The 13,271-nt window shown below is 45.8% G+C and overlaps 1 protein-coding gene across 1 annotated transcript in view; it reads left to right on the forward strand.

Moving 5' to 3' along the window:
* The first annotated feature begins 610 nt into the window (after positions 1-610).
* TSPAN7 (tetraspanin 7) overlaps positions 611-13,271 on the forward strand; it is a 105,745-nt gene continuing 93,084 nt past the window's right edge. The window contains exon 1 of the mRNA XM_050901203.1: positions 611-691. Coding sequence (XP_050757160.1) covers positions 611-691 — 81 coding nt within the window. The remainder of the gene's footprint in view (positions 692-13,271) is intronic.

Below are 13,271 nucleotides of genomic sequence, written 5' to 3' on the forward strand. Positions count from 1 at the left end.
AATCTTCATCGTGACACCGAAAGACATTTTCTCCCATACGGGCAATTCCCTGCCCAGCTCCGACTTCCCAGCCCCATCTCCCCAAGCCCCTGAGCAGGCCAAGTAATGCCGGTGAGCATCTTCACAAGAAAAGGGGGCGGCCGGGGGGGTGGGTGGGTGGGGGTGGGTGTGTGGGTGGGAGGGTTCTTTCACTTCGTCTTTCAAAACCTGCCTTTCAAAACCGGTCACCCCCCGGCAGACGAAGTTTCAGCGAGTTCCGCCGCGCTGAGCACAGCCCGCAGCCGCAGCGGCGGGGCCCCCGCCGGCTCGGCGCCCCGCAGAGCCCCTTCTCCCCTCGGCGGCGGCCCGCGGGCAGCGCCCCCTGGCGGCGGGGCGGGCGGCGGCGGGGCGCGCTCCCTCCGGCGGGAGGGGCTGCGGGCGGTGGCGGCGGCGGCGGCGGCGGCAGGCGGCGCGGTGAGCCGGGCCGAGGCGAGCGGCGCGGCGGGGCGAGCCCAGCGCTGAGCTCACCTCCCTCCGCCCCCCCCGCCCGCCTCCCCTCCCTCCCTCTCTCCTCCCTCCCTCCCTCCTCCTCCTCCTCCCGCGCCCAGCCTGCAGCCGGGATCTCAGTATTATGGCATCGAGGAGAATGGAGACCAAACCCGTGATAACGTGTCTGAAAACCCTCCTCATCATCTACTCCTTCGTCTTCTGGGTGAGTGCGGCGCGGCGCGGCGCGGCGCGGCGCGGCACCGACCGACCGACCGACCGCCGGGGCAGGGCCCGGCACCCCCGCGGCGGCCGCGGCCCCCACCTGCCCGGGGCGGGCGGCGGGCGGCGGGGCCGGTGACGGCCGCCTGCGGGCTGCGGGGGCTCCGCAGCGCGGCTCCGCCGGGATGTCACCGCTGTGCCGTGCAGGGACGTAGCTCTATTGATGCCGGAATATATATGTGCATACACACACACATATATATAGATATATGCACACACACATCACGCGCACACACATCACACACACACATATATACACATATATATAAAATAATTTTCTTTTTTTGCCTCTTCTTGCGACGAGCAAATACCCCCGAGCCCCGGCGGGGGAAAGTTGCAGGGGTCTCGCCGGCTACCGCGATGGCCGCCCCCCTCCCCGCCTCCTCCCTGGCCGGCTGGACCGGGGTGGGGGGGCTGCGGGGCGGCCCCGCCGCCCCGTCTCCCCGCTGCCTGCCGCATCCCCGTCCCGCCGCGGGGCCCGGCGGGGTGCCGCCTCCGTGCCCCCTCACCGAGCCTCCCCCCCACCGCCACCCCCGGTGCTCGGCCCGGCTCTTACCTGGGTGCACCGGGTGCTGACCTCCGCCGCCTCCCGCTATATCCGCCGCGCTGCGTTTCGTAACCCGGCTCAGGCTCCCGTAAATCATTTTTATGACCCAGATACATTAATTGAGTTGCAGTGATTGACTGACGGGCAGCCGGGGTTTTCAGGCGACCCCGGAGGCTGGAGGTTTTCGCAGCGTCCTGGGCTGTTACTCAGCAGATCCCTGGCATGAGCAGCGTATTGTGGCGGCAATCTGCAGATTAAAGACCTTTTAATGGTACATGGTGACAACATACGACAATGGCCCCACTGTGTGCTGTTAGAGACCGTAATCTGCACATCATTGATACAATACACTGAAGCGAATTTGTCACTTCCCAGCAAGGGAAGCTGGTTGTGTATTATCGTTTTAATAGCTTTATGCTGTGAAAAGTGTCTGTGAAACGGAGTAACTCAAATTGTCATCATTCTGCTTAAAAATGCATTCTAAACAAAGAATTGCTTATTCATGGCAACAATGTTTTACATCTTTATAGTGAACATATGACTTTACTGTTTCAACTTTAACTTCATAGGCTTTTTTTTTTTTAAAAGCATAACCAAAAGTCATTTTGCTAATCCATACTTATGGCAGTACCTCTGCGTTATTGACTCCCCCCCCCAGCATTTAACATGCCCTCCCTTCTTTTTTAAAAATTTTGGTGGTAACCGCAGCAGACGTGTCTGATGACTGAAAAGGATAGGAAGCCAGAATCATCTGTTGTTTTTTTGTTGGCAAGTAGATCCTTCACGCTAGTCTCAAGGAGATAGGTCGCTAAGTTTATACACTTGCCACAATTTAAAGATTCATCCTTTCCAGCCCTCTGTTCTCAACGGATCTATAAGAAACCCCTCTTCTTCCTGTGATTAATGAGCAACTGCAGGAGCTCTGGTGAATTCATGGTATCTTTTCAAACTACGTCTTTTTAAAAGTGACCGCTGTATCTGCTGTAGCCTGAATAAACAGAGGACTTAAAAAGGCATGCCCGTCGAGCTAGCACATTTCATGAACGCTAATCTCATTAAAAAAGAGAGAATTGTACATTGAGCCAAGCAGCTGGCTAAGGGCATTTGCTCTGTAGGCTGTCGTGATGCCAGGCCAGGTTGACAGCTGGGACCTCGTAGTGTAAATAACACAGCTGAGCTCTGGTTTGGGCTACAGCAATGCGTCTGTGCTGGTGGGATGCTCTAGTGCAAATTCTTTTCCTCTGAACTGTCTGTCAGGCTCCTGTGTGTCCCAGTCTTCTCCAAGGACATGGCCCCCTAATGTGGCTCTTCCAGTTACTTAACACCTGACAGCCGTCAGGGTGTTTGTCTGTTCGTCCTCTCCCTTGAGCCTGGAAAGGGAGGAAGAAAATAAATGGTTGGAAACAGAATTCTGCAATCATGAGCAAAAGAGAACGAATTTCTTTTCCATCATGCTTGCTGTTGCATCTGGTTTCCCAAGGCACCGACCTAGGGAAACCTAGGCAGACCTCAATGGGAGAAGACAACAAAAGGCTTGGTAAAGGTCCAGAGTAGTTGACAGCAGACCCTAAGTCTTCGTCAGTTCTTCTTTTTAGCACAGAAGAACAAAAACTGATTCATATTTTTGGCCCCTTTCTGGGCTTTGAATCAACCCATTTAGTATAAATTGGAGCAAGACTGCACCTATTGCCATGAGTAGAGCAGAAACATGGTGTGCTCTGGCCGTATCCTCATTTTCTTTTTACAGGCAAGTTTGAGAGCTGAGGGATGCGCGGAGTTGTCTCAACCCCCCTCTATTATTTTCTGGGGTGCTCTTTGTACTCTCACAAGCTGCTGGCTCCAGAGTCAGCGTAACTCAAATTTGGTTCCTGTGAATTCTCAGATCTGAAAATATGGGAAGGATTCAATAGGAGGAACTATTTTAAAGATTGATTTCTTGGACTTATCTAAATACCAGAAGGAAAACATGCCAGTGCCACAAATGGCTGGTTTGTAGAATTTTATTCTGACGGCTTACCCACAGTTTTTTGAGAGTTTGTAAGATGATTTCTGAAGGAGAAAGCCCTGCGTTGATTAGCTGCAGTTTGTGCGGGTTTTTTCTAGCTGTGGGGATGGAGTTGCAGTATACATACAGAGGAAAGTGTTCCTGTGACAGGGAGGTATGTGGTGGAAACCCTTTGGATATCTGGCTAGGTGGTTATGGACTGTGATGTGAGGGGATGGGGAGAGAAGATGCTTCTTTGAATCCAGTGAGCTGTTTTGAAACATCCAGAAGGACTTCTCTGTGTTTACATTGTTTATAAAAGAAGAAAATCTATGTATGCAGAATGTTCCTATCATGAGTGATTGTTTGTCAGGGTTAAATATGAATTGCATTTTTATCAATGGGTGAGATGTATGTAGATGAAGGCTTTTAGTATAAGCATTAAATGAGGCTCCACTGACTACATGGGAGCTGCAGGGTGGTAATGAAGAGACCGTTTGAATGGTTCATTCAAATTTCGTACTGCATAGCTTGTTCCTTTCCAAATAGGTTTTATTTAATGGCATTTGTTATTTTGATAGCTTCTTCTCCTCCCCCTCACCGTACTTCCCAACTTCTTTCTGTAAATGTATCAACATGGTAAAAAAATTCCATAAACAGAGATAAAAAGCTTTTTATGTACTCATATGTATTGTTATTCATAGTACACATTAAATGCCTAGGGTTACCGCATTTGGTCCTTAAGGGACGTAGTAATAAAAATTCAACAGCCATTTTTTTCCTAATCAGAATTCTGTATTGAATGCATCTGGTTTGGAACTAGTAGATTAAAAAAAGGCAATAAAAGCACTCCTTGGCTGTCAGCTATTTTTATTTTTTTCCTTTTGGATATCATAAATGGCTTGCATAGAAATCTGAGATATAACCTGTCTTGTTTTTAAGGGAAGATGAATTTTAGATTAGAATTCAAAGTGAATTTTTTATAGGGGAGTGAAACCTTTAAGCACCCCTCAGTACCTTATATTTATCTGGTTCTTAAGTGATCTTATGTCTTAAAATGTATGTATACTTAATATTTCATTGTAGGCTTTGAAATATATTTTGTTACCAAATTAACAGTCTGCCTCCATGTGTTTTGGGAGGGAGCTTTAAGGGTGCATGCACTGGTCCTTAAAGTTGTAGGGCTGCAGAAAATGGGTTTCATCGTCCATGCAAAGCTTGTTGTTGCCCCAAACAGGCACCATAGCAAAGTGAATAGCTTCCGATTTTAGGCCCTGAGAGACACTTGGCACTCAAATGAGTGCTTTGTGTGTGCTGTCCTGCTGGTATGGGGGTTTCTTGCTGTTAATTAATGTAATAAAAGCATGTAAGTAGAGTTTCTATTCAGGTATTTTTCCAAGATGGGTCACGGATCTGAAGAGCATCTTCCGACCAAGATCGATGTTTTGGATACTAAATTAGGTTCTTAGAACTTGGCTTGTCTTTTGCTATGTGATAAAATCAGAACTAAGATACCTATTTGTAATAGTAGTAGTTTAGTTTTCCAAGTTTTTATCGCTTGGAAAATGGAGCCGTGCATCCTGGTATGACCCCTAGGAGGTTAGCAGGTGGCCGGAGAGCTGTGGACTTCAGCGTGGCGGGACAGGTAAGTGTCGCTTGGCTGCGAGGCCACAGCCGGCGCTGTGATTTTAAAACAGCTTGAAATTGCATGTTTCCATATCACTGATTTCTTTTAGCCAGTTCCTCCGGTGGCCGCGGGAACGCGGTGTCACCGTCAGGGAGGGCTCAGGTGGTCAGAAGATGGCCCTGTGAAGGACGATGGGCTCAGGCCCCCTCTGGCACGGGGGGCGTGGGGAGAGCCGGTGTCTGCTTCGGAGAAGCAGCTGCCCCATCTCCCTCTTCTCTCGGTCTTCCCTGAAAAGGAGGTCGCTGGCGGGGGGCTGTGGCATCCGGGTGGGCAGCTCCTGGTCCTCACACCGCAGCGGTACGGCGGAGGTGGCATTTGCCCACCATTTCGGGAGCTCACAAAGCCGTTTTCTGGGAAATGCCCGAGACAAAGAGCAAGCGCGATGGCCTGCTCTGTGACACAGATTTATGGCTGAACTGCTGACCCATCTTCAAATGCGGCCGTTCGAGCCGTGCATTATAATATGGGATTAAATTTGTGTGTCCCTTTGAGTTACTAGTGGCATTAGTCATCTTCGCTATGCATGTCCAGCTGGGTTGCTGAAATTACTGGGTTTTGCCCCAGAACCTCTTTCCAGTGCTTCTGCATTGGTTTCTGCATATGTCTAGTCTTTTTAATATCTCTTACTTCCCATGCTTATGTTTTTTCTTTTAAATTTTGTTAATATCTGTTAGAAGACAGTTTTAAAGGAAATATTTTGAGAAATGTTTTAGCTTTCCCACGTGGCTTAGATTGCTCTATCTTTTGGTGGTTCCGTTGACTGCAAAGTCGTCATTGCTATATTTTTGCAAAGAAATGTTATTGTTCCTACTTAAATTACCTGAAATCCAGAAAAATTACACTCTCAAAAATGCACAATATCCCTGTCATGATGGATTTGAAGTGCTCTATTGCTTAGGCACAAACCTCATGCAGTTGCCTCCTTAAGTCAGGTGTTTCCCATTCTGTTCTCATAATGACATACATGAAAGATTAAAGATAATGGTGTTTTCTTGTCAGCATAGCCCAAGGTGAATTCTGTTGGCTAAATAAATAACTGAATTAAAAAAAAAACAAAACAAAACTAGATGGTGTTTAAAAACATAGCTCCAGAGTCAGCTTTCTAAATTCCCTGTTGGGGTACTTACCTGACTTGGCTTACTTTTGCAGGTTTTTTGGTGGGCTTTTTTTGTTTTTATCACAGCTGCGGTATAAAACCCCCTTAATGACAGTCCTAACAGAGGAGGGCCATGCCAGCGTGACAGCTCTGGTAAGTGCGAGTAAACAGAGAAGATAAAGCCGTGACTTCCCCTTGCGCTCCGTCGCGAGTGCTGGGGCTGTTCTCGCAGGTGTGCTGGGAGGAGGTGCAGGGACAGTCCTTGCCTGTCCCCCAGGGTCGCCTGTGGATGGGACGGTGCTGGGGGAAAGCTGCCATGTGGGATCAGTTGTGCCTTCAGACATCGTGAGGATCTCACACTGTTCTCCTCCTTGGCAGGGATTTGGTTTTACAAGTGTAGTCGGCTTGTGTATTTCGGAGCAGAGGAGTTGGCAAGTCGGTGTAGTTTTTGCATTGCTGATGCCCATTCACGTTCTGAAAATTGTGTGTGTGTGGTACAAATTAGCATTGTACACCTCATTTAAGGGCGTAATTGACTTTGCTCTTGGTTAAATGCTCCTTCTTTTCTTGCTGTTTGTGTAACTATGCTTACGTCTTGACAAGGTACCTGTTACACTTTGACCTTGGAGTTTGTATCTGGACAGCTCTCTAGTTTGGGGATAGTAACTTTTTCACATTAACAGGTCAGTTTGGACTGGTGAAGAGGGATAGTGGGTGACTTGAAGTGTTTCAGTTATGTTTGGGAAGACATAGGATGCATTCATAAACGAGCAGTGGCAGAAGTCCTTGCTGTTTCACAGGTGATGGGATAGGGGTGTGGTGGAGTACTGCTATATGTGTAGTAAACACTTTGGCTGTGTAGCGTTCACTCCTGCTCTAAGCAACCTGTTGTGTGGCCTAAACAGTGTAAATACAAATTCTAGGGAAGGGTGCTGGGGAGGCCTTATTAGCACTTTTCCGTCGAAAAGGCAGTAAAGTCCTTTTTCTTGGATGCTGGTTCATACTAGCCTTGCTCGTCAAGGAAACAGAGGCAATTATCGTAGGTAAACCAAGGGAATTTGAAATGGATCCAAGAATCTGATTTTATCTCTGATTATGTGACTATTTATCAATTCCCTGTGCTGTCAGGGAGGTAAATTAGGTTACCTGGTACTGTTAGTTGTCTCCATCTCTGGATTTTTATCATTGTTTCTTCGGTTGTTGCAACTGTCCTACAAATCTATGTGCCAATGAGTTAATAGATGAATATCTAGAAAGGCTCTTTGTGCATGTGAGCTTGCAGAAACATCTCCTTCAATTTTTCACATGCTTTTTAAATCCAATACTTGTTACAGAGATACTAGCTTTAGTGTAGTATTGAGTCCGTTCTGCATCCACCAAATTTGTGGGTGAAAATCCTGTTGACCTCAGTGTCTTGCAAACCTAGGTGACTGAATATTTAGAATAAAATACAAGACTCCAGAGGTGACTATAGGGAGCAGATGACAGTTACTGTAAGGCCATTTTTATTTGCATAATGTTATTTCTTTAGGCTCATCACTATTAATTATCATTTAATCATCTCTCAGAGAATAGATCCTTTACATCAGTAGAGCAGGCCTCTTTCCATCTTAGCTCTCTTTCACCGTGGTGGGCAGATGGCTTATATGTTCCATCTTTATAACAGTTCTGGGTTATGAGAGGGAAGCATTTAAATTTCTCTTGTACTAAAGGGACTCTGAAGCATGGCACACTCGTGTCTTACTGGATTATCGTTATTTCATAGCTGAGCTGGTTCTTTGAGCTCTGGGAGTAGGCCACAGGATTTTTAGGAGCTATAATAAAAGAATGGAAGTGATGCTGTTAATATTAATTTTGCTGTAATTTTCGTGTAGTGTTTTGCAAGATGTTTTCCAGATGTTCTTTTTTCATCTATATGGTTCTGGGGACAGTGCTAAAATCCTCAAAAGAAGCAAGCAGCCTCCCTTCCCTCCCCCGTTTCTCACTTTCCCCATCTCCCTGGATTGCCGTGCTGAGTTCAGGTGGTGGCTGGTCACTGCGCGGTGCCCGCGGTGACCCCCTCCCGAAGGCCAGGCTGGATGCACCACAAGGTAGAAGGACTCTGCGGAGCAGCCTGGGCTGGGCAGAAGGCTGAAACTGTGTCTTGTCATCGTTGCTTTCTGGGAGTTATTTGCTGTGAGCTTTGAGAAAAGGTTGGGTTTTGTTTGGGCTGCATGTGGATTTGGATGGATCAGATTGAAATGTTCTTTTTTTATATTCAAGCAGGTTTTTTTAAGAGTTTATTTGCTAGGAGAATGTGATGGCGTGAATAATGAGGTGATGGACTTAATCTGCAAAAGTCTGTGGATCTTGGGAGCAGATCTAAGAAAAATGTTGGCGTGCTTATATGGTGCAGCAGAGAAGGAGGACAGGAGAGACTAGGAGAGGGTGAAACCCTGTAAACATCACACGAAGAGGAGCACTTACATTTCCCTAAAACTGGGAAGAGAAGGAAGCCCCTGCTGTATGACCCTTATAACCACTCAGTGCCTTAATGCCTTTGAATAGAAATGAGCAGCCCAGACCTGCTGATGCCACAGGATTGAAGTTATCAGTGAAGCTAACAAGTTCTTCAGGATCTTGTTCCTGACCAGATTGCAGGTACTGCTTCAGAGAATATAGTACATGAGAACAGAAAATTGCGCTGAACAACACCAGCAGAGTGTATTTACAACTCACCCCTAGCACACGAGAAATTATTCTTATTGCAAGGACCTAAGTACATTCCCTGCAACTGAAGTTTCAGCTAGACCATGCTGATTTAATCCTTTGGTAAGTTTTAAAAACATTTATCATTTGGACAGAGTTTCCAATGGGTTGGCCTCTGTCTGGCAACAACTTTGAAGCGTTTAGAAAATTCGTTTCAGCATTTTTGGCAACAGAATATGAAAAAGTGCTGATTTTGTATGTTTCTAAAAATAAATGGGAGCTATATCAAAACCTGAAATTTTTGATGGAGGTAGTCCTCTCAGGGATGGAAACTGTCAGTCATTTGGGAAGTCCTAAAAAAAGGAAGTTATCAAAGAAACAAGAATTTCCTGAATATGCCAGGTAACATTGACGTTCTTTTTTGTAGCTGGACTTGAAACTTCGGCCAGTTTATGGCATCATGAGTTGTGTCATGGCATGTGTTGAATCAGTCCAATTAGGCAGAAGCAAGGCTTGCCCTTTTGAAGATCTATAAAGTGTGTTGGCTTCAAAGTCCTATCTGGGGCCTGGGGCCCAACCAGAGTTGAAAGCCTGTAGCAGAGATGGGGAACCTGGGTCTGCGGCCCATGCAGTCTGCAAGGATGTGTGCCTGGATTGGGATTTTTGTCCATGTTAGATGATAACACAAAGGTGCATGACAGTGTGCAGCTTGCCTGGGGCTGTCCAAATGCTCTCCTCTGACCTCACCAACGAAAATGTGAAGGACATTGTATACAGTTTGTGGAAACATGTGCAGATCAATTCCAAAAGCTATTTGAGATGGAGGATTGCTGCAAATTTCCTATGGTGAAGGGGAAGGGGGAAGATCCCATGATTTCTGTTGTGTTCCCTAGTAGTCTCCTGGCCAAAGCAATTTCATTACAACTTGCTGTTGCCACCACTGCATCAAAAGACAATCAGAACACCAGAAATCTGTCAGGGAAGTTGTGGCTTTTATTCTTGCAAGAATAGGTTAATATAAAAGAGAGGACACTTTCCAGGTATGTATTAACAGAAGAAAAGATGGAAACTCAATCCTCCTGTATGCGGTTCCCTTCAATAGTACTGAACATCTAACTGGCTCTAATTAGGTTTGGAATGATAACATAATTAAGTGAATGTCACTTCTGTTTCCCTTTGAAAACAAAGAGGAAACAGAAATACGGATAGGTTACTCTCAGTACCTCGACGCTGTCCCTGATGGCTGCATCTCATCACTGGGATCATTTTTACTGGTGCAGCTGCCCTATGCTGGATGTAGGACTTACTGTTCTGCAGCGTGTACTGATTGCAGACAGAACATGATTCAATTTATCTGTAAAATAATGTCTCATAGGAAACCAGCTGCTGATATTATTGCACATTTAGAGATTTTTTTTAACGTCCTCTTGGTTTACAGGTCATTGATACTATGTTAGAGCTGCTTTTTTGTATAGCTGCATCTTTGAGTGAGTTGAGGCAGACCCAGTTGGCAGTTGCTAGCTAATGTTGAGATCAGCTTGCGTATTATCTGGGACTGAGTTTCTCTTTCTAGTATACTTCAGGAAAAACTGCTGAGTTAAATTATGCAGGTCAAATGACCTAGAGGCTTAAATTGATCTCTCTTGTCCCAGAACAACTTACAGACCATCTATGCATCACCTGTAGACTTCAGGTTTTTTTTCGCATGCGAGTGCAGTTTAAAAACTCCTGAAGAAAGAGCCAGGACCTCAAGATGTCGGGGAGCTGGCTGTCATCAGTATTTCAGTATTATTTCCTGGAACATACAAGCCAAGCCCCAATGTATTCCTTGCTGCCTGTTCTCATAAAACAAGGGATGATGCAAAGGGATTGGATCAGGATTTACTAACAGAAGGTCACACCTTTCAAAAAGAAAAAAAATGTAGTTCATGGGGATGGCATTACGGGTTTATTTTTGTCATGGCAAGTAAGACTGGGGACGCATACAGCCTTTCTAGGAGGCAGCAAGACCTTGCTATATTTACTGAGTATGTGCAGGATCTTTGTGCAGCTCTCAGAGTGCTTGTGCAAAACTCTTGCTGGCAGGATGGGGCAACCGTTGTCTTTGCCCATGGCCTTGTAGGCAAATACTTTCATATGGAAAAATACTCCTTGTTAAATCTTTCCCTTAGATCTCCCTACTTCAAAGTGATGCTTTCGCTGAGCATCCTCCCAGCATGGAAAGGGCAGCTCAGTGCCCTCTGTCCCCGTGCGTGGTGCCGAGCTCACCCACCCTCGGCCCTGTTTACCAGCACGCTCACCAGAGGGGCATGCAAGACAGGACCATTGGTCCTTGCCCCATCCGAGGTGGTCCCTGCCGCAGCCGGGGGTCAGCCAGCAGCCGCCCAGCCGGGGCGAGAGCACCAGTGGGCTCTGCCTTGGGGCGGGCAGGTGGGCTGTCCCACTGTGCTTGCCAGCCTGTGAAATTACAAGCTGCAGGAGATGTGCTGGACCAACCAGTATGGTAATAAACCGAGTATTTCATCCAGCAATTGCGTTATTTTCAACTGAAACCAGCAACAAAAATAAAACCTCCCACTTCCAGGAGTTTTGTGTTTTGTAAGCAACAGCTAGTTGCCTTCTGACGTGAAAGATGGTTGCACTTAAAATAGGTACATCTGTGGGAGAGAGAATTTTCAGCTAGTGAAATTGTTCTAAATGATACAGAAAAGTTGCCTCAGTTTCTGTGAGCTGGCATGATATGCATGTAATACTTACGCAGAGAAACGGGTGCTCTTTAACACAAAACAAACCTGGTCCCTGTTGTACGGAAACCTGAGCATGCTGCACCATAGCTATTTTTTAACAGAAGTATCAGATTTAAAGTGTTCCCTCCCCCGTCACTGGCTGACCTCAGATTGCCAGGGGACCAGATGGGATTAATCCCTGTACCCTGAAGAATATCCAGTATTAAAGCAAGGAGCTGGGCTGTTTCCTGGAGCACTGCAGTCCCCAAATGATCAAGAATATAACCAAGCCACAACCACTTAGTTGATTTATTCTTTTAATTTCATGAAGTGCTTGGCTTTGCAGTTTCATGCCAGGTGTTAGACCAAAATGAGTTCCTATTTTTCCAGCACCATCGAATATGTAAAATACGTAAGATGGCAGACCTCTAAATCTGAAGGATATCGAGAAGAATTTCATGCTAAGTCTTTGCTCTTAGGCAATCAATCAAGCTATTAATGATATAAAAATAAGAGCCACCTCATCAGTGAGAAACAGACAGTTAACCAGTTTTTCTTCTAGTACCATTCACCAGCCGATCAGTTGTGCACCCAAGCCCAAGGCTGTGTGGCAGTAGCATTTGCCTTCTGAAAGCATATTTGCTCTATATCATATGTTAGTGCAGTACAGGTGAGCAAAAGGACATGATATAAAAAGACATTTTAAGAAGAATTAAATGGCTGATGAGTACACGTGGGTGGACTGAGCTTTGTCCATATGAAACGTATAAAACATCTTGCAACATCATCTTGCTCTGCTTAAAATCAGTGGGAACCGTATATGACCAGACTGTCTTATGCAGTCAGCTGATTTTTTGAAACTCACCCATGCTTAATATTCAAGTTTGGTGAAACAGAAGGTTATTCTGGCTTGGATCTCACAGAATTCCCATAGAGATGGGATTGGGAGGGTTTATCACTCATTCTTGTCCTGGATATCTCAGCAGGATAAACCTTTTTTTTCCCTTCCTCTGTCAAGACAGAAGACTTGTTGAGTTCTGCCTCCTGTCTCTAGACTTGCTTTGGTTGCCCTTTGATGTTGCAGCATAACGTCATTTCACAAGAAGATGTGTGCTCCTCCAGCGTGGTGGTTCCACTGAAGCTTAGATGGACCCCAAAAGAGGTAGAATTGCATTTAAAATTTTGCAGCTTCTGTAAAAACAAAGCCTAAACTAAAGAATGCGAGAGCAAAAGACTCGATCTGTAGATGTGTTGATGAGATAGTGTACTGCGAGATCACACGTGAGTCAGCTGGTGGATGAATAAATGCTGAGTATTTTGGCCGGCATCAGAGGGCATGGCAGATTGCACGTTGTTTGGATTAAATTCAGATAAAAATGGAGCCTGGCTGCTCCCTCTGTGTTGATAAGGTGGGGTTTTTTACAACATTGACAGTTGTGTATTATGTTTTCTCTGTTCTTCAAATGCTGTTGTTCTTAAGAAGCATTGTGTAATTACTTATGGGAAAACTAAATCTCCGGATTTATTTACCAGTGGTAGTCCTTAAAAAATAATAGTTGGCATGCCCATTTTATAGACAGAGACACTGATGCAAGCCAAGCAATATGTCTAAGGAACAGTTTGGTCAAATTTGGCACAGCTGTGAATCAGTTATTTTAAGTTCCTGACTGCAATAATTATTACATTGTAGCACTCACTTTGACATCTTATTTCAATTGCAGGAATAGCGAACTGAAATAAAAATTGCATTTTACCTGCTGTTAAGGTAGCTTGTAGAGTATGGGAATATTTCTGAG

The sequence above is a fragment of the Gymnogyps californianus genome, chromosome 1 (genome assembly GCF_018139145.2).
Source record: "Gymnogyps californianus isolate 813 chromosome 1, ASM1813914v2, whole genome shotgun sequence".
Classification (NCBI taxonomy): Eukaryota; Metazoa; Chordata; class Aves; order Accipitriformes; family Cathartidae; genus Gymnogyps; species Gymnogyps californianus.